This window comes from Cupressus sempervirens, chromosome 1 (assembly GCF_028749045.1).
Source record: "Cupressus sempervirens isolate cs-2001-9-10 chromosome 1, ASM2874904v1, whole genome shotgun sequence".
Classification (NCBI taxonomy): domain Eukaryota; kingdom Viridiplantae; phylum Streptophyta; class Pinopsida; order Cupressales; family Cupressaceae; genus Cupressus; species Cupressus sempervirens.
Genome location: NC_143118.1, coordinates 38,529,411 through 38,549,900, shown reverse-complemented (window position 1 = coordinate 38,549,900; position 20,490 = coordinate 38,529,411). Strand labels below are relative to the sequence as shown.

Genomic DNA, 20,490 nt, shown 5'->3' with positions numbered 1-20,490 from the left:
AAACCATTTCCACATTTCAAATAATGAAACTCCTATCCCAATGGGGCTGCCAAGCTATCTTGAAATTAAACCATGATTGTTGTATTTCTATTGTGAGGGTTTCCAATGATGTAGTTGATCAGCTGAATTAAGCCAAAATTCAGTTTTATTAAAAGATTTGGGAGCCAAAGCTGAGCAAAACAAGTCCAAGATTTCAAGGGTGTTATTGACTTCTTCTTGAGAACATTGACTGAATAATAGACTAACATTAGCAAATTACCTGTCTCTAGGTAGATAATATTTATATGTTTGTATGTTGAATCTGGATTTGATTATGTGAGTATTTTTCGCATCAATGCTTTGGAACACACTCCACAACCCATCTTCAGAATGACAAAAAACACAAGGAGAAAAATGATGATGGATGATGGAGTGTAATCTGAAATGTTGATATAAAAAACACTCACAATCAAATCCAGAAGCAGCATATAGATTAACTCATGGATTGTGGAATCTACTCTCTATAAATATTGATATAGCTATTTTTTTTTAAATCCATGGAAAACATATCTCATTATTTTTATAGAAAATCCAGTGTTGTTACTTAAAAACCTTCAAGGAGTTCAACAAATTAAATCTTACTACTTCTATTAAAATTTATAGTAAGATCATTTATTACATAGGTAATTTTCCTGCTTGTGAATGGAACCCAGTCTTTAGGGATTTTCCATTGATTGACATCAAAAGTATTTTGCCACTAATTTTATGGCAATGGCCATCATTATTAATAATTGCTACAGAATTATAATCCATAACTAACTAGCTCATGTAAAATAGGCAGATACCCAAAATAAAATTTATTTATTTCAACGTAATTACTGGGCAATTACTTATCCAGTGATCCCAGGAAATTGTATGGTAAGTGCCTTTATCCATTTATGACATGGGCATTTGTGATCCGAAGAAAATACGTGCAATTGCTTTGCTCCAATTATAACTGGAAATTTATCAAGGGATACAATAAGAAATTATAGTGCTGACTTGGTTGATTAAATGTCTAATTTCTTTTGTGCATGATGTTTCTTAGACTCATGCAATTGATTGATGTGGGATTGACTGCTCTTTGCAGCATCTGATTTGTTGATGCGGGATTTAGTACTGCTCTTTGGGGCATCTATTGTCTTGCCTACAATGTGGTCAGTTCTCTTAGTCTGCTGAAGTTGATTGATTTTAGATTCAGTGCTGCTCTTTGACAGAATTTTTTTTCTTCTCTTTCCACTATCATCCGTTGAATCTTTTACCTCAACTCTCAATGCTGGAAACCTTATGAAATTCTCTCTTTTCTGAAACCTGGACAACAGAGAAAAAATTCTCTCTTTTCTCGCGCTAGAGTTTCTCTCAGCAAAACTTTTTCCCTTGAAAGGAGTGTCTTCTTTGCCAGCAGACACATCGTTGATGACAAATATGTTTTCCTTTTCACTTGATATTTCAGAGTTAAGAAGCACAAGTGAATCTTCTACCTCATCAGATGAAATATTTGGTGGCTTCAATTCTCTAGGCGTGAATGCTCCAGAGGACTGATAAGGCTCATTCAGCTTGGAAGAAATTGAATGGTTCCTTACTTGATTAGGTGAAACATGAAGTTGGCAAGGCTGCATATATGAAGTCAGTGGCAGCATGGCTAAATTTTTTGCAAGCAAATAGATTCTATTTATGCTTTTACTCCTAGGTATGATGAAAATTAAAAAATTTAAAACTTACACATCAGGAAACAATTAAAAATTAGAAAAAAAAAATCCATTTTCCAAGAGCCAGCAAATAGATTCTATGCATGCTTTTACTCTCAGGTATAATGAAAATTTAAAACTCACACATCAAGAAATAATTAAAACTTAGGAAAAAGAAAAAAATTCCATTTTCCACGTACAACCTTCACCAATCATTCGAAAAGCCAACATAAGTATTAACAGCCACCAATTGCTTTATAGGCAACTTTCAAAACAGAGACCCTTTATTTTAGCCACAATGAGTTAATAGTTCATTGATTTCAAATGCGAAATCTAAAAAATGTAAGCAAAATTTTAGACAAACTTGACATATTTGCTAGGTCTCTAGACCCCTTAATGTCCCAGGCTCATGCATACAAGGCCACAAATGGGAGGAATACTTAAACTTCAGCAACATATGAAAAATAATTTTAGTTTACTGCAGTGCTCTACTAATAATCCAGATTACCCACCTACATTCTCTTGATGATAACTTCATAATAGTTTTCTTGCTAAGAATCACAATTTTGAAATATTTAATCTTGAGAATCAATGTTTTGGGATAAAAGCAGACTTATGTATTCCTCAGACTGGTAAGACATCTTGTAAATAGCACATCTTATTTCTGTATTGGAAAAAGTACCACTCCTGTAGCCACATAATTCCTTATTTTGCTCAATCATCTTTTGGAGCAGGACTGTAGATCATGTAGTGTGGCTAGCATCCATAAATAACTCAGGGCTGGTTGGCCTTTGCATCTCCTTTTTATCTTTTGCATTGTTTCAGCGCAACTGTCATCCAATGGCTTGCTATTTTTTCTTAACTGCTTCTATAATGTGTTCCTCTATCTTGCAAACTTCTAAAAAAATGGACTATAAAAGACATTTAGGTTGTCTGGGAATTGATAAATTTTGTTAGGACATGGTCCTGTATCTTAACTTTCCTTGCATAAAGTTTGAGATCTTAGACTTCTAAGGTTTGGCCTACAGGCAATTTGGATTCAGCCAGAGCTATGCCCTACTGATTTGTACAAAACTGATAAGTAGGAGGTATTTTCCACAGCAAGTCGAATTATGATATTGCTATCAGGATTCAACTATGCGGTTTTCGAGTCAAACTCATTGACCCATGTTTCATGAATAGTGGTTCACAAGAACCCATCTCTCATGAGAATGAAATTATGAATAGAATGCTTACCAGTCATTGTATCTAGGTGATGCTCGCAGGGGTGAAGCATTGGGCCCTTCTTGGGAGGTCAGCCATCCTAGTATGGCTCCAACTCAAATGTGCTTAACCATGTTGTTTCCTCCAAGGCTAAGCACACCTAGCTTGCTACTTCATTTGTAAAACCTTCAGCAAGTGTTGTGCCTGTAAGTAGGAGGTATTTTCCACAGCAAACTAAATTGCGATATTGCTATCAAGATTCAATTGCTTAGTTTTCAAGTCAAACTCATTGACCCATGTTTCATGAGTAGTGGTCCACAAGAACCCATCTCTCATGAGAATGGATGGAATAGTTAGCACTCATTGCATCTAGGTGATGCTCACAGGAGCAAAGCATCAGGCCCTTCCTAGGAGGTCATCCATCCCAATATGAGTCCAACTCAAGTGCACTTAACCCTGGAATTTTCTCATAGGTTAAGCATACTTAGTTTACTATCCCATTTGCAAAACCTTCAGCAAATGTTGTACCTTATAAATTATTCAATAGAGAGCCCTTTAGCTCATCAATCAATAAGTAGAAGGTATTCCACAACAAGTCAAATTGTGATATTACTAGCAGGATTCAACTCTGTGGTTTTCGAGTCAAACTCATTGACCATAATTCGCGAGTAGTAGTTCACAGGAACCAATCTCTCTTGAATGCTCAACATTTGTTAGAATGTTATTACTGAAAACTAAACTATCATCCATATACACAAAAATAAAAGCATCACTTAAGGAGGTTAAAATTTGTCCATTCTTCGTAAGTATGCAAGGGTTGTGCATCATGTGGGAGGCATTACATTCCATTTGCAATGACCTTCTGGAACTGAGAAGGTTATCTTTTATGTCTTCTTTTATTTTGATTGACCAAAACCTAAGATACCGATGTGTTTGGTTTCAAGCCGAATGCGGGTGCTGATGCGAGGTGATACATGGATGCATTACGATGTTGCATGGGTGTTGTCAAGAAGCACGATTCTTTCTTGTGGATGCGCACGGGATGCTTGGGAAAGCATCCAGAGAATCGAAAGAGCATCCAGGTGATTTCAAAGAGCATCCAACTTTTTTGAGCACCTAGTCATCTAAGTGACTTAAACATGTGCTTAATTATTATTTTTATTATATTTTTTCTCCTATTCACCTCAAAACCCTAAAATAACCCTAAAAAGGCTATTCATTGTTCATTATTCTCATTTTTCTGTAGTTGGGCTCTCTTCTCATTTTGTTTGCATACATAAATTATAGTATATATACATATATATTTATATATGGATGCACCCAAACGCATCCAAAGTCCTTAAAAAAAAAATCCGCGCATCAGCACCCCGCACCCCCATCAGCATTTCCAAAGAGCATCCAACTTTTTTGAGCGCCCAATCACCTAAGTGACTTACTAAAACATGTGCATAATTATTATTTTTATTATATTTTTTCTCGTATTCACCTAAAAACCCTAAAACAGACCTAAAAGAGGCAATTCATTGTTCATTCTTCTCATTTCGTTTGCATACATAAATTATAGTATATATATATGGATGCACCCAAATGCATCCAAAATCCCCAAAAAAAAATCCGTGCATCAGCACCCCGCAACGCCATCAGCATCAGAACCAACATCGGTAACTTAGACCAAAACCAAGCCTGCAGTCAAAATTCAAATACATCCTCGTGGAAAAAAACCTTATTAAGTCTGCCAGACTGCAATCCAAATTAAGTCAGAATCAAAATGATGGCTATCTAAATCCAAACTGCTTGGAAGGCCAAATTAACATAGAAATCCTAGGACTCAAACTTTCGTCGGGAAAAGTAAAGTTATAGGACAATGTCCAACTTATCACAATGACTCATCAATTTTGAGAGAGTAACCTTGCGCATTAAGTCTACCCAACTCCAACCCAATTGAGTAAGAATAGATGTGAAAGTTATCTAAATATAATTGCTTGGAAACCAAACTAAAAAAGAATTCCTAGAGCTTGAACTTTAATCAGGAAAACTAAAGTTACAAGACAATGTCCTAAGTTGTAGCAATGATTCATCAAATCCTAGACAGGTTCAATGAGAAGAAGCTCCAAAATCTCTTAAGATGTCTGCATTATGTTTTTCCATATTTCAAGTATTTGACAAGATGAGGAGCACATTACAGAAGCAGCTAAGAAAAAAAAGAAATCCAAAGGATTAGAACTGCCCTCAAGCAATGCAAAAGATCAAGGGGAGATACAAATTGCAAAATATAGTTTTTTAAATGTCACATAATGTATATCCCCTTTGATAATATATTTATATATGTATGCTAGCAATACTTCATGGGTCTACAGCCCTACTGTAGATGACTGGAAAATTTGAGAAACTTTGCAGCTCTAAGGTGGTTATTTGCCAATGTAGAAATGACACATTACTTTAAAGAAAGAGATCTTAGCAGTAAAAAAGAAATACAAAAGTTTATTATATTCAAGTCTGTGTTATACATACATAGAAAAGCAATCAAATTTTTCTCAAAGGATTTGCATAAGGAAGAATAGCATGATGGCAATAGTGGTTCTCAAAATTCTCAAGTGGATCAAAGGGCCGAAGGATTCCCTGGAATATGTCATTGCCAGGGAATCACAAGACCCTTAGCATATGTCACTAAGACTACAAAATGGAAGGACTGCGCAATGTTCCTTACTGGGACATTACTTAATTTATTTAAATTTCCTGATTGCAGACTAGTTCTGTGTATTTTCCTCCATATTCCTCAATGTCTATTTCTCAAATTTAGTATTCCTTTATATATTTTGTAATGAGATAAGGTGTCTCTTCATATGAATTTATTATGTTATTATTTATTAATAATATTTTCAATATTATTAATATTTGATATTAATACTAATACAATTTATATATTTTGATTACTTAATCATTATATAAAATTATTTTTTATTATTTTCTAGAATAATATTAATTATTATTTGTTTCATTTCCCTACTGTAATATGTGATATTATAACATGATTATAATGTTATCATTATTTTATTTTATTTTTATTATTATTTTTAATAAATTATTCATTAGTATTTTAATTATATAGATCTTCAAGGACTTACGAGTAGCATTCAAGACACAAAACTAATTAGTTTAATTCAATTTAAGTTCTAACTTGATATCCTCGTTAGCCCAATAGTCCATGCTATGATCCCCTCAAGTGAGAAAAGTTCACCATTTGAGTTGATAAAGTTTTGCGTTGCCAAATGATGGGTGATTTTCATTTCCTCCTTTGTCAAGAGGAAAAGCAAGAGAAAAATCACTACTAAGTCTGTTTACGAGAAAATCTTTAATGGACCTGCTCTAACTAATGAATTATTGCAACACAACATGAATATGCACGGATGCTATTGGCCCAAAAACTCTAAGCATACTGAAAGGAGTGTGCAACTTTATTGTAAAAGACCTAACATAAAGTGTATACACAAACAAGCATGTCTAGATCAGAGAAGAGATGTAGTTCATCAACATATTTATTATTCAGCCGCCAAGGACAAATGCTCATCCAACCTTGATGAAGGGTGCTCCCCTTAATACCATAAACACATAACAGAAACAAAGAAACAACAACAATTTGCAAGAACAAAATATGGGCTTCTTATTATTGCCGCAAATGTGGAATTACAGAATTTAGAATTACAATATACTAACCCACATGGGCACCTTCATTACAGTAATCTGCAAGACAAAGCTGCAAGCTATCACCTAGAGCTGTCATAGGCAATGTTTGGGCATTTCTTAAATGGGCAATTTTATGCCGCTCGAGAAGGTTTTAGACACTCAAACTTAATACCTAGGGCTGACAGACCCTAAAAATACATAGAGTCGGTCAAATACTTTTTTGACATTTATTTTGGTAGTTTTGGTCGGCCCAACTTTGGAAGGCCATAACTCTCGAACCGTTGCTCCAATGGGCTATTATAACCACTTTTTGGAATCCTCAACTCTTGATCTACAAACTTGGATTCGCACAAGCGCTTATCCTTCGAGTTTTTGGGCCTCATTCGGGCACATTTAGGCCTTCAATAACGAGACTAAAGTTTTTATACCCAAATTGCAAACAATAAATTCATGAATACTCATAATATGGCACTAAGCCTCAACTGGTAGGCTGATATATCTAAAGATGAACATCCACCTCTGAAATTAGGACATTCCGAGCTCGTATGACTAACTTACTAAGTAGCAAGCCTCCACAAACAGAAACTCTACACTGTGACAACCCTTACTCAAGAAACAAAAAGGAAATATTTTTAGGTGATGCAAGATTACCCTTACACCCAGGATGCTCCTACATCAGACACTCGAGGTAATTTGAGAAGTGATCCTATCACGTCTCAAGTGTTCAGAGGAAAACCAAGACGGTTAACCTCCTCCCTTGCTAGCCATGATGAATCTTCTACTGGCATCCCTTTCCACTTGACTAGGTAATATTCATAAGTTTCGTTCCTTGTACTTTTGCCAACACGATTCTCTAGTATCTCCTCAATCTCCTTTATAGTTGAACTAGCTGCTGGAATACTCCATTGCACTTCTGCCACTTTATCTCCATCACCTGCTTCATAATACTTTGTCAGATCTAAAATATTTAATACTAGCGAAATATTCAGTTCAACAGGCAACTCCACTTAATAGGCATTTCCAGAATCATGCATTTTCACTATCTTGCATGGTCCAAACTTCTTCATTTTCAGCTTATTATATGTACCAACTAGAAAATGCTCCTTTCTCAAATGAACCATGACTTCATCTCCAATCTGGAATTCCTTATAGCTCCTCCTCACATATGTCTTAGCTTTATACTGTGTATTAATCTTAATAATGTGCTTCCTTAACTCGTGGATATTCTTCAAATGTTCAGCAAATTCTTCTGCTTCAACACTACTTATCTCTCCTTTATCTAATTGCCTAATTTCAGAAGCATTTTTGGGACTACTTCCATATACAACTTGGAATGGTGATTAACCAGTACTCCCGTTGACAGAATTATTATATGCAAATTCTACTTGTGGTAGAATTAGATCCCACCCTTTTGGCTTTTTGCCAACCAAGCATCTCAACACAATCCCCAAACTCCTATTCACCACCTCTATTTGTCCATCGGTCTATGGATGATGTGATGGACTAAACTTCAAGTCTACCTTCAATTTCTTCAACAATGTACGCCAAAAATACCCAACAAATTTGGTATCTCGATCTGAAACTATACTCTTTGGCAAACCATGTAATTTCACCACTTCTCTGAAAAACAACTCTACCACATGACCATTATCACTAGTCTTCTTGATGGAATGAAATGTGTCATCTTTGAAAACTTGTCAACCACCACAAAAATAGAATCATGCCCTCACTAAGTCCTTGGTAATCCAAAAACGAAGTCCATGTTGACATCCTCACATGACTTCTCTAATAAAGGTAATGGCTGATATAACCCTGCATTCTACTTCACTCCTTTTGCCATTTGACATACTTTGCAACTCTATACAAACTTCTTCACACCTTGCTACAATTGTGGCTAGTAATAATTCTTAGCAACCGGAGCAATGGTTTTATCTCTACCAAAATGTCCAACCAATCCTCCACTATGCTTCTCCTTGATGAGGTTCTCTGTCATTAAACTTCTTGGAATGCACAACTGACTTCCTTTGAACAACATACCATCTTGGATTATGAAATCCAACCACTTTGTCCTGTCAAGTGTAACAGGTTCTGTACAAACCTTCCATGCTTCACCAAAATCAAGATCCTTTGGATACAAATTACTAAGTTCCTTGAACCCAACCACCTCAATCTACATTTCTATTAGCAAAAGTTGTCTTCTATTAATAGCATCTACAACTCTGTTAGTCTTCTCACTCCTGTGTTTCAAAACAAATGTATAACTCTGCGAAAACTCAACCCACTTCAAATGCCTTTGGTTTAATTTTCCTTGAGTATTCAAATATTGCAAAGCTTGATGATCAGTATACAAAACAAACTCCTTAGGAAGAGGAAGAAGATAGTGTCTCCACTTCTTCAATGCCTGAACTATAGCATAAAATTTTTGATCATAAACAAAATATTTTCTTTTGGCATCATTCAACTTTTCATTGAAATAAGCAGTAGGTCTACCTTCTTGGCTCAAAATAGCTCCTACTGCAGTACCACTAGCATCACAATCTACTTGAAACACATTGTTAAAATCTAGAAGTGTTAAAACAAGTTGCTTTGTCACTTTTTGTTTCAACAGATTGAAACTCTTATCTGCTCCTACGGTCCACTTAAATTCTTTCCTATACCCCCTCATTGTTTCAGTCAAGGGTCCACAAATACTGCTAAAACCCCTTACAGACTTTCTCTAAAAACTAGTTAGTCCATGAAAAGATCTTACCTCTGTAGCACTCTTTGGAGTAGGCCATTCAAGCATAGCCTTCACTTTCTCTGGGTCTATTTTCAGACCTTCTGCTGAGACTATAAATCCCAGGTACACCAACTCCTTCACAAAATTGCACTTCTTCAGGTTTATCAGCAATTTTTCTTCCCTCGACTTATCAAACACCTTTCAAATATGCATCAAATGCTCCTCAATGTTTTACTAAAGATCAATATATGATTGAGGTAAACAATGACAACTTACCCAAAAACTCATTCATGAGCCTCATGAAAGTGCCTGATGCATTGTTAGCCCAAAAGGCATGACTAACTACTCATACAATCCTTCCTTTTTCTTGAAAGTAGTCTTTCACTCGTCTCCTTCTCTGATGTGAGTCTGATGGTATCCACTCTTCAAATATATCTTTGTGAAATACACAACTCCACTCAAATAGTCCATAATATCATCCATCCTTTGCAATGGAAATTTGTACTTGATTGTGATCTTGTTGATAACCTCCGAATCTATACACATCCTCCATTCTTCTTTGGTGCTAATACTACTGGTACAGCACATGGACTCAAACTCTCTTGAATCAACCCTTCTACAAAAACTCATGAACTTGTCTCTTCAACTCTTCACTTTCTATTGGTGTCATTCTATGTGCTGCCTTGTTTGGCAAATCGGCTCCTGGAATCAAATCCATTTGGTGACTAATCTTCTTCAATGGGGGTAATCCATCAAGTACATTATCTGACAAAATATCAGCTACAAGTACCTCCTCTACTTCTTCTTTACCATCTTTTGGGATTACAGCAAAACACATGCTCACGCTTCATACCTTGGAGAAACTCCTTTCCATCAACAAAACATATTCTGGCAGCACTACATACCTTTTTCTTCTTTCTCCTTCAACAACTTCAACTTATGTTTCACTCCATCCTTTGTCAAAGTGTAGGTATTTGCTCACCCATCATGTAAAGCATGCCTGTCAAACTGCCACGGCCTACCCAGCAACATATAACATATATCTTGTGCATGCCTCTCAAATTGCCACGGCCTACCCAACAACATATGACATATGTCCATAGGTATGATATCACAAAGTACCTCATCCCGATAGCTTCCAATCTTAAACTTCACTGAGCATTGGTCATTGACCATGACTTTGTGGTCATCTTACACCCAGGCAATACAGTATGGATGCAAGTGCTTCTGCCTCTTCAACTTCAACTTTGTGACCACCTTTTCTAACACCAGATTGTCAATGTTTCCACCATCAATGATCACATCACAACAATTATCTTCACATTTGCAGCTGGTACGAAACAAGCTCCTTCTTTGGTCAGGGTCATTCTCACCACTCAACAAGACTCTTCTGTTAACTAAGACTTCTCTTTCAACATCTTCAGAATGGGATGATTTGGCATCTTTGTCAACATGCGCAACTCTGGCTTGGTGTTCTGTTCTTTGATCTACCCTTCCTTGGCACTGGGAACATTCAAATGCTTTATGCCCTTCTCCGCAGTGAAAGCATTTTCCACGAAAACCTTCTCTTCCAAATCCTTGCCCTCTTCCTCTTCCTCTTTGATCTTTGTATTTCTGATCATGGAAACAATTGTAATTGTTTCCCCTCTGGTTATGACTACTACTGTTCACCTCATCCTTGTTCTTTTGATCATCATTTTGGTCTCCATAAGTTCGGTCTCCATAAGACCATCCACAAACTGGCATGCCTCCTCAATATTGGTCATTTGAACTAGGCTCAACTCCTCCTAAATGCTTGGCCTTAACCCATTAAGATAATGAGCAACTTTCTCCTTATTAGCTTCTGCATGGTCGGTTCTTATGATGACTTGATAGAACTCCTCAACATACTCTTGAATAGATCTTCTCGCTTGCTTCAACCCTTGCATCTTCTTCAGCAAATCAAGGTCATAATCTACGGGAATGAATTGTTGCTTCATTTTAGCTATCATTCGATCCCATCTGCTGATTTTGTCTTTCCCTCTTCTACTTCACTCCAATTGGATCTCCCACCTCCAAATCTTTGCGTGACTATTCAGTTTGGCCTTTGCAAACTTGACCCTATCAGGAACTTCAACATCTTTATATTCAAAGTACTCTTCCAATTCATTGATCCAATCGATCAATTCCTCTGGGTTAAGATTTCCCAAAAATGTCGAAACGTCAAACTTGGGTCTTTTTCCAATCTTAGAAATGGCTTTTAAAAGCTTTTCCTCCTCTGGGTTCAAAACTTCATCTTCTACTGCTTGATTAGAATTTTCTTCTTCTATTTCATCCTCACTTTCGTCACCTCCTACGGCAAGATTCATTCCTCTACGCATTTGTTCTTGCAATGCTTGCATTTGCCTCTAGAGGGCTCTAAAACCCACATGTAACACCTACAACTCTCCCAACATGCTCTCTTCGTGGAGGCATCTTCCCACTTCCGTTGAAACCCTAGTGCAAGTTGCCTCACAATTGGCGATCTATCTACACGCTCAGCCCAAACTACACTCTTGGTGTGAATTGCTTTATAGTCAGCGATCTGTTCACACACTCAGGAACTCCAGCTTTGATACCACTTGATGAAGGATGCTCCCCTTAATACCATAAATAGATAACAGAAATAGCGAAACAACATCAATTTGCGAGAACAAAATATGGGCTTATTATCACCGTAAATGCAAAATTACAAAATTCAGAATTACAATATGCTAACCCACATGGGTGCCTTCATTACAGTAATCTGCAAGACAAAGCTACGAATTATCACCCAGAGTTGTCCTAGACAATGTTCGAGCATTTCTTAAATAGGCAATTTTATGTCGCCCGGGAAGGTTCTAAACATTCAAACTTAATACCTAGGGCCGACAAACCCTACAAATACATATAGTCGGCCAAATACATTTTTGACATTTATTTTGGAAGTTTTGATCAGCCTAAATTCAAAAGGCCATAACTCTCAAATCGTTGCTCTGATTGGCTACTATAACCACTCTCCAGAATCCTCAGCTTCTAATCTGAGTTTTTGGGCCTCATCCAAGCACATTTAGGCCTTCAGTGGCAAGCCTGAAGTTTTTATACCAAAATCGCAAACCAAAAATCCATGAATACTCATGATATGACACTGAGCCTCAACTGGTAGGCTGATATATCTAAGATAAACATTCACCTTGGAAATTAGGTGTAATGTCCCTTTTCTAGCATTCATAGCATGATGTTGTCGTTAGCCTATTTCCCCACAGTCCCGTAGGCTAACTAGGACATTAAAGGGGCTTAGAGGCCATTTGGCCTAGACAGTTTCAGTTGCAGATCTTTCTGAGGGGTTCTGAGGCAACTTTGGGCATACTTACTATTTATAGTAAGTCATCTTGGACATGGCCGGACATTCAGTCACAGTGGTATGTCGATGGTAATTGTTTAAAATCGACAGGAAGACTTATTTATCATTGATAAGATTTGTTATGCATTGATAAAGCCATTTTATAAAGTTAAATTTAAATATTTAACTTTATTAATGCATAGACTATAGTTTGTGGAAAATATTTAAATTAAAAGAGTTCCCTTTATTTTTATAACACATTGGAGACATAAGGTACATAAAGGGAGTTATGTTTTATCCCACATTGAGAAAACGAAGGATTGAGCTCTTGTGAGAACACTATAAAAAAAAAGGAAGAGCTTTTTTTTTGTATGCTTGGATGAAGATTAATGTTATGTTGTTGGATATTTGATTATCGGGCTTGGAGGACGTAATCCCTGTTTGCTAGCATTCTCTTTGCTGTTGGAAGACACAGTCAGGAGGATCAAGGGTGTTTTCACTTCAGGAAACACACTGGGTTTCATTTGGGGCGTTTGCATAAAGAAATTTACAAGGGTTTGAGGTGCAGATCTGAAGTTAGTTATTGCTATAGTGCAGCATGAACAGTATTTTGCTACAGTATGGCGTGAACAGTGTTGGTATCAAGTTTACTTGTTTTTCCGGCTGATTAGAAGTTTAGAGGGCTGGCCGACTACATCTGCAAATTACTACGGCAACTAATTCCAGGTTTCTTCTGTCAAATTTTGATATTTTGCATAATAATTGTTGAATACAAGTCTGAATAGTTGTTGCAGCCTTTAAGGCAGCTGTAAGTGCACATCTACATTTAAAAATCACCCTTTATTAGCAGATTGAAAGAGTTTCCGGATTTTTCATATACTATTGAATGTGTGCCAAGTGTTTGTGAAAATGTTATGATGTGTATTATGCATTTTAATGTCACTTCATAGTTGTTCGTAAATCTACTCATTGGAAAGCAATTTATTGAGGAAATCAGCTTTATGAGTTTGCATACAAAGTGTTTGACAATATTCCTTAAGTTAAATTTCTGCAAGTCAAAGTTCAAATCAGGGGAGGATATTACAGTGGTATCAGAGCTATAAGTCCTGCCATCCTGTGGAGGTCTTATAAGAAATTTGGAACTAGCGGATAGAGGGGAAAGTGTTTGATGAAATGTCAAAACATTAAAATCAGAGCATTTATGTTTGAGCATGCGACAGGGGCCTTATAATTTCCGCAATACCAGAGCAAGACAAAGTAGGAGTTCAGACCTGCAAAGCAAACAGTCTAGTTCATCCGTACAGGGGGGTATAGAATCCAGTCATACAGACACAGCGGAGGTATTCTTTGATCAAGACAGCAATATGGGAGACCGAGATGACAGGAATACAAGATTAGGTGGAGGCGGGAATGCCGGTCTAGAGCCTGGAGAGGAAAGATTCTTACAGTTATTAGAGACCTTGGTACAGGGTCAGCGAGTAGCAGAACAAAGGGCACAGGAACAGAATCAAAGATTGGATCTTATGATGCAGATGATGGCTCGTCAAATGGGGTTGAATGCTAACATGGGTGGAGGAAATAATCAGAATGGTAACAATCAAAATGGAAATGATCAGGATGGAACACATAATGGAGATGAACAAGTTGGGAACAATTTCGGTCATGCACCCTTGCGAGCTAGGACAGTGAGTTCAAGGCCCATGATTCCTACATTTCCTCCTAGAGCTCCAGAGCAGCTCGTACCAGAGCCCCAGATTACAGATATACAAGACCAGTTGAGGAGAGATTGGGAAGCCGGAGGGCCAGATTTTACTGCTGCAATTACCTTTAGGGAGTATATGGATGTGCGGATGAAACATATGCCACGTGGACATGACAGGAACCAGAGCTATGAGCTACGAAAGAAAGTAGGGAGACTTGAGTTACCATATTATGATGGCTCAAGAAAGTCTACAGCAAGAGCTTGGGTTCAAAAGCTTGACACATACTTTCAATTGAACCCTATGCCCGAGGAAGAAGCTATTAAGTATGCAGCAATTCATCTGGATGGGTTAGCACACGAGTGGTGGCATCATGGTATGGTCACTATGGGACATGCACACATTACCTCATATGTGGAGTTTACAGAGAGGTTGATTGAACGTTTTGATAGGAAGGATCCAAAACTCCATTTCAAGGAGTTAGCTCAGCTTAAACAGTGGGGATCATTGGAAACATACATTTCAGAGTTTCAAAAACTTGCAGTGTTAGTAACAGATGTATCTGAACGGAGGATACTAGTTCTATTTATGGATGGGTTAGCTGATCCGTTGAGAGGGTGGATTAAAGCTCTCAACCCTCCCACTTTGCAGGAAGCCATTAAGAAAGCTCGTGACATGGATTCCTCTTCATCTTCAAAAAATAAATTCCAGGCAAAGAGTTTCCCTTCAAGGAAAGATAAGGACAGGAAACCTTTTCATAAAGAGGTTCAGCCAACTAAGGAGCAAAGTAAGAGGTTGGACAATGAGACACTTAATGATCTCAGGAAGAACAAGCTTTGTTTTCATTGCAGGGAGCCTTGGGATTTGTCACATAAGTGTCCATTGAAAGCAAAAGCTAAGCAGATGGAGTACTTTTCAGCCGAAGAGTCAGTAGATGGAGATTTAGAGCAATCATCCGAATCAGATGGAGATGATGATAGTTCTTCACAGGAGGAAGCACGCGGTGATAGCACGATAGCTCAGTTGTCAAGTATACAAGAGGTCGTCACTTTCAGAGTTAGGGGAACCTTGGATGGACAGAGAGTTGTGGCACTCATTGATACAGGGGCGACACATAACTTCATTGATGAGAAGTTTGTGACACGCAGAGGGCTACATACAGAGGAGCATAGGGGATTTAAGGTGATGGTTGCCGATGGCTTCAAAATTGAATGTACCAAGAAAATCTCCAACTTGCAGCTTCGTTTGGGAGATTATGACATGATAGGAGATTTCTTTGTGGTCAACATTGGTGATCAGGATATGGTGTTTGGGATGAACTGGATGAAGTCTCTGGTAGAGTTTACATTTAACCTTGAGAAAATGGAAATGAGGTTTGAGGCAAATGGTAAGAAGATAGTGCTCAGCGGTTTGTCAGATGGGAGACTTCAAGTGGTGTCACTCAAGCGGATGCAGAGTTTCTTTAGACATGATCAGGTGCAGTGGGCAGCAGAGTTTAGAGTAATGCCTGAGATGACAGAGCAGCATAAACTAGAGTATCCACCTGATGTACAAAAAATAATAACCAAACATACTAAGGTGTTTGGTGAGATACCTCCAGGGAGACCCCCAGATAGGGGAATCGAGCATGTTATTGAATTAGAGGAAGGGGCTAAGCCAGTTATCATCACACCTTACCACCATCCGAAGAGATATAAGGATGAAATAGAAAAGGCAATTAAGGAGTTGATTGACATGGGGCACATACGGTCAAGCAAAAGTCCTTTCGCTTCTTCAGTAGTATTGGTGAAGAAGAAGGATGGTACAATGAGGATGTGCATTGATTATAGGGAGCTAAACAAGAAGACAATCAAGAACCGATACCCTATCCCGTGCATCGATGAGCTTATTGATGAATTGCATGGTGCATGCTACTTCTCCAAGATTGATTTGAGATCCGGCTACCATCAGATACGGGTTAGAGAGGTGGATGTGGAGAAGACAGCTTTTAGATGCCACTATGGACATTTTGAGTTCTTAGTCATGCCATTTGGGTTAACAAATGCCCCTACCACTTTCCAGTCCTGTATGAATAAAGTGTTCAGAGATCAGTTGAGAAAGTTTGTGTTGATATTTTTTGATGATATACTGATATACAGCCGTACTTGGGAGGAACATTTGAAGCATATTGATACAGTGCTCAGTATTCTAGAGAGGGAGTCATTATATGCCAAGATGAGTAAATGTGAGTTTGGGATGACAGAGTTGCTCTATCTAGGGCATATTATTAGTGCAGGAATTGTTCGGGTTGACCCAGACAAGATCAGGGCCATTCTGGATTGGCCACCACCGAGGAACACTTCACAACTCAAGGGATTTCTCGGGCTTTGTGGGTTCTACCACAGATTTGTGAAGGGATTTTCATAGATAGTAGCACCACTTACAGATTTGACACGGAAAGATAGTTTCAAGTGGTCAGAGAGGGCTCAGGATTGTTTTGACAAGTTTAAGGAGCTGATGAGTACATGTCCTGTTTTAGCCATTCCAGATTTCACCAGGCCTTTTGAGCTGCAGTGTGATGCCTCGGGAGAGGGCATAGGAGCTGTTCTCATGCAAGACAAACATCCCATCGCATATGAGAGTAGAAAATTACGAGGTGTGGAGAGAACCTACAGCATCTACGACAAAGAGATGCTAGCAATCATGCACGCGCTAGCTAAGTTCAGGCAGTACTTAGTGGGAAGCCGATTCACAGTAAAAATAGATCATAATAGCTTGAAACATTTCCTTGGACAGAAGGACCTTAATGACAGGCAACAGAAATGGGTGAGTAAATTACAGGCCTATGATTTCGACATAGCCTATGTCAAAGGAATAAAAATATTGTTGCAGATGCTTTATCTAGAAGGCCTCATTTGCTTGCTGTTGGGATAGTCATGGATGATTGGAGAGAGATGATCTTGGCAGAATATGCTAAGGATAGTTGGGCATCTAGCATTATTGAGGGAGCTATTCAAGATAGTTGATACACTGTCGTAAATGATCTGATCATCTACAAGGAAAGGATTTATTTACTACCCGGGTCTGCTATGAAGCAGAAGATTTTGAGGGCATTTCATGATTCACCAATGGCAGGACATCCCGAATTCTTTAAGACATATCGGCAGGTGAGAGAGCGCTTCACTTGGAAAGGACTCAAATCAAAGGTGCTTCAATTTGTTAGGGAATGCCCTGTGTGTCAGCAGAACAAACAGGAACATTCTTTTCCGGGTGGTTTACTACAGCCCCTACCCATACCAGAGAAGAAGTGGGATAGCATTTCCATGGATTTTATCACAGGCCTCCCCAAGGCACAGGGTCGGGATTGTATCTTTGTTGTGGTAGACAGATTGACGAAATTTGCACATTTCTTTGCAATTTCGTCTACATATTCAGCAACACAAACAGCAGAACTATTTTTTCGAGAGGTATTCAGACTACATGGGATACCACGGAGCATAGTCAGTGACAGAGACAGCAGATTTATGAGCCACTTTTGGCAGGAGTTGTTCAGGTTATGTGGAACAGAGCTCACTCTAAGTACCAGCTACCACCCCCAAACTGATGGGCAAACAGAGATAGTGAACAAATGGGTTGAGGGGTACCTTCGAAACTACATTGCAAGAGAGCAGAAGGCTTGGGTGAAGTGGCTACATCTAGGGGAGTACTACTATTATACCTCTTTCCATATGTCTATTCAAATGTCCCCTTTTATGGCACTGTACGGGTATGATGCTCCTAATTTTTTGGATTTGTTATTTGGGGACAGCAGGGTGCCTAAGGCCAAGGATACTTTGCAGGAGTGTCAGGACATTATGCGATCCTTGAAGGAAAATTTGCAAAAGGCACAAAATCAGCAGAAGCAATATGCTGATCAGCACAGGGTTGAGAGGTCTTTTGAGGTGGGAGATATGGTGTACCTCATGTTACAACCGTATAGACAGTCCTCTCTCAAGAAGAGTGGAGCAGAGAAATTGAAACCACACTACTATGGACCGTTCAAAGTAATCAGGAGAGTGGGCGAAGTAGCTTATGAGTTGGAGTTGCCTGCAGACAGTAAAGTGCATAATGTGTTCCATGTGTCACGCCTTAAGAAGGCATTGGGTCACAATGTGGTGCCTTCAGTAGTATTGCCACCTCTTGATGATGAGGGAAAGCTTATCTTGGTTCCCGAGGCCATACTTGACTCCAGGGAGAGGGTGCTTCGCAGGAGGACTATCAGGGAGTATCTAGTGAAGTGGAGGAACCTACTTGTCGAGGATGCTACTTGGGAAAATGAGCAGATATTGCAGCATCCAGAGCTGAAATTGCTTGAGGACAAGCAATTTTGGGAAGGGCGGACTGTAATGTCCCCTTTCTAGCATTCATAGCATGATGTTGTCGTTAGCCTATTTCCCCACAGTCCCGTAGGCTAACTAGGACATTAAAGGGGCTTAGAGGCCATTTGGCCTAGACAGTTTCAGTTGCAGGTCTTTCTGAGGGGTTCTGAGGCAACTTTGGGCATACTTACTATTTATAGTAAGTCATCTTGGACATGGCCGGACATTCAGTCACAGTGGTATGTCGATGGTAATTGTTTAAAATTGACAGGAAGACTTATTTATCATTGATAAGATTTGTTATGCATTGATAAAGCCATTTTATAAAGTTAAATTTAAATATTTAACTTTATTAATGCATAGACTATAGTTTGTGGGAAATATTTAAATTAAAAGAGTTCCCTTTATTTTTATAACACATTGGAGACATAAGGTACATAAAGGGAGTTATGTTTTATCCCACATTGAGAAAACGAAGGATTGAGCTCTTGTGAGAACACTATAAAAGAAAGGGAAGAGCTTTTTTTTTGTATGTTTGGATGAAAATTAATGTTATGTTGCTGGATATCTGATTATCGGGCTGGGAGGACGGAATCCCTCTTTGCTAGCATTCTCTTCACTGTTGGAAGACACAGTCAGGAGGATCAAAGGTGTTTTCACTTCAGGAAACACACTGGGTTTCATTTGGGGCGTTTGCATAAAGAAATTTACAAGGGTTTGAGGTGCAGATCTGAAGTTAGTTATTGCTATAGTGCCGCATGAACAGTATTTTGCTACAGTCGGCATAAACAGTATTTTGCTACAGTACGGCGTGAACAGTGTTGGTATCAAGTTTACTTGTTTTTCCGGCTGATTAGAAGTTTAGAGGGCTGGCCGACTACATCTGCAAAATACTACGACAACTAATTCCAAGTTTCTTCTGTCAAATTTTGATATTTTGCATAATAATTATTGAATACAAGTCTGAATAGTTGTTGCAGCCTTTAAGGCAGCTGTAAGTGCACATCTACATTTAAAAATCACCCTTTATTAGCAGATTGAAAGAGTTTCCGGATTTTTCATATACTATTGAATGTGTGCCAAGTGTTTGTGAAAATGTTATGATGTGTATTATGCATTTTAATGTCACTTCATAGTTGTTCGTAAATCTACTCATTGGAAAGCAATTTATTGAGGAAATCAGCTTTATGAGTTTGCATACAAAGTGTTTGACAATATTCCTTAAGTTAAATTTCTGCAAGTCAAAGTTCAAATCAGGGGAAGATATTACATTAGGTCATTCTAAGCTTGTATGACTGACTTACTAAGTTGCAAGCCTCCACAACCAGCAACTCTGCACTGAGACAACGCTTATTCAAGAAACAAAAAGAAAATATTTTTGGATGATGAAAGATTGCCCTTACACCTAGGATGCTCCTACATCAAACCTTGTAATGTACCAAACAATGGAAGTCACCTAGTGGCAAGTCACCCGAGGGCAAATACCTAACGTCAATGTACCAGAGGCAAGCACCTAAGAGTAATGTACCAGAGGCACGTATTGAAGAGCAATGTGCCCGAGGTCAATGTACTTGAGGGAAATACTCAAGGACAGTGTTTCCTAGGGAAGCTACTCGACGGTAAAGTATCCCACGATAATGTACCTAAGGGCAAACACCTGACAACAATGTACCTAAAGGTAAATACCCAAAGACAATGTACCCAAGGGAACATACCTAGTAACAATATGCTTGAAGGAAAATAATCAAGGGTAGTGTACCCGAGGGTAAGTATCTAATGACAATGCACTCGAGAACAAGTA

At 38.3% G+C, this 20,490-nt stretch overlaps 1 protein-coding gene across 1 annotated transcript in view; it reads right to left on the bottom strand.

Moving 5' to 3' along the window:
- Nucleotides 1-821: 821 nt before the first annotated feature.
- Nucleotides 822-20,490, bottom strand: part of LOC149576062 (uncharacterized) — a 109,558-nt gene continuing 89,889 nt past the window's right edge. The window contains exon 5 of the mRNA XM_089816219.1: nucleotides 822-1,631. Within this exon, the coding sequence (XP_089672345.1) occupies nucleotides 1,029-1,631 (603 nt within the window). The 3' untranslated portion in view covers nucleotides 822-1,028. The remainder of the gene's footprint in view (nucleotides 1,632-20,490) is intronic.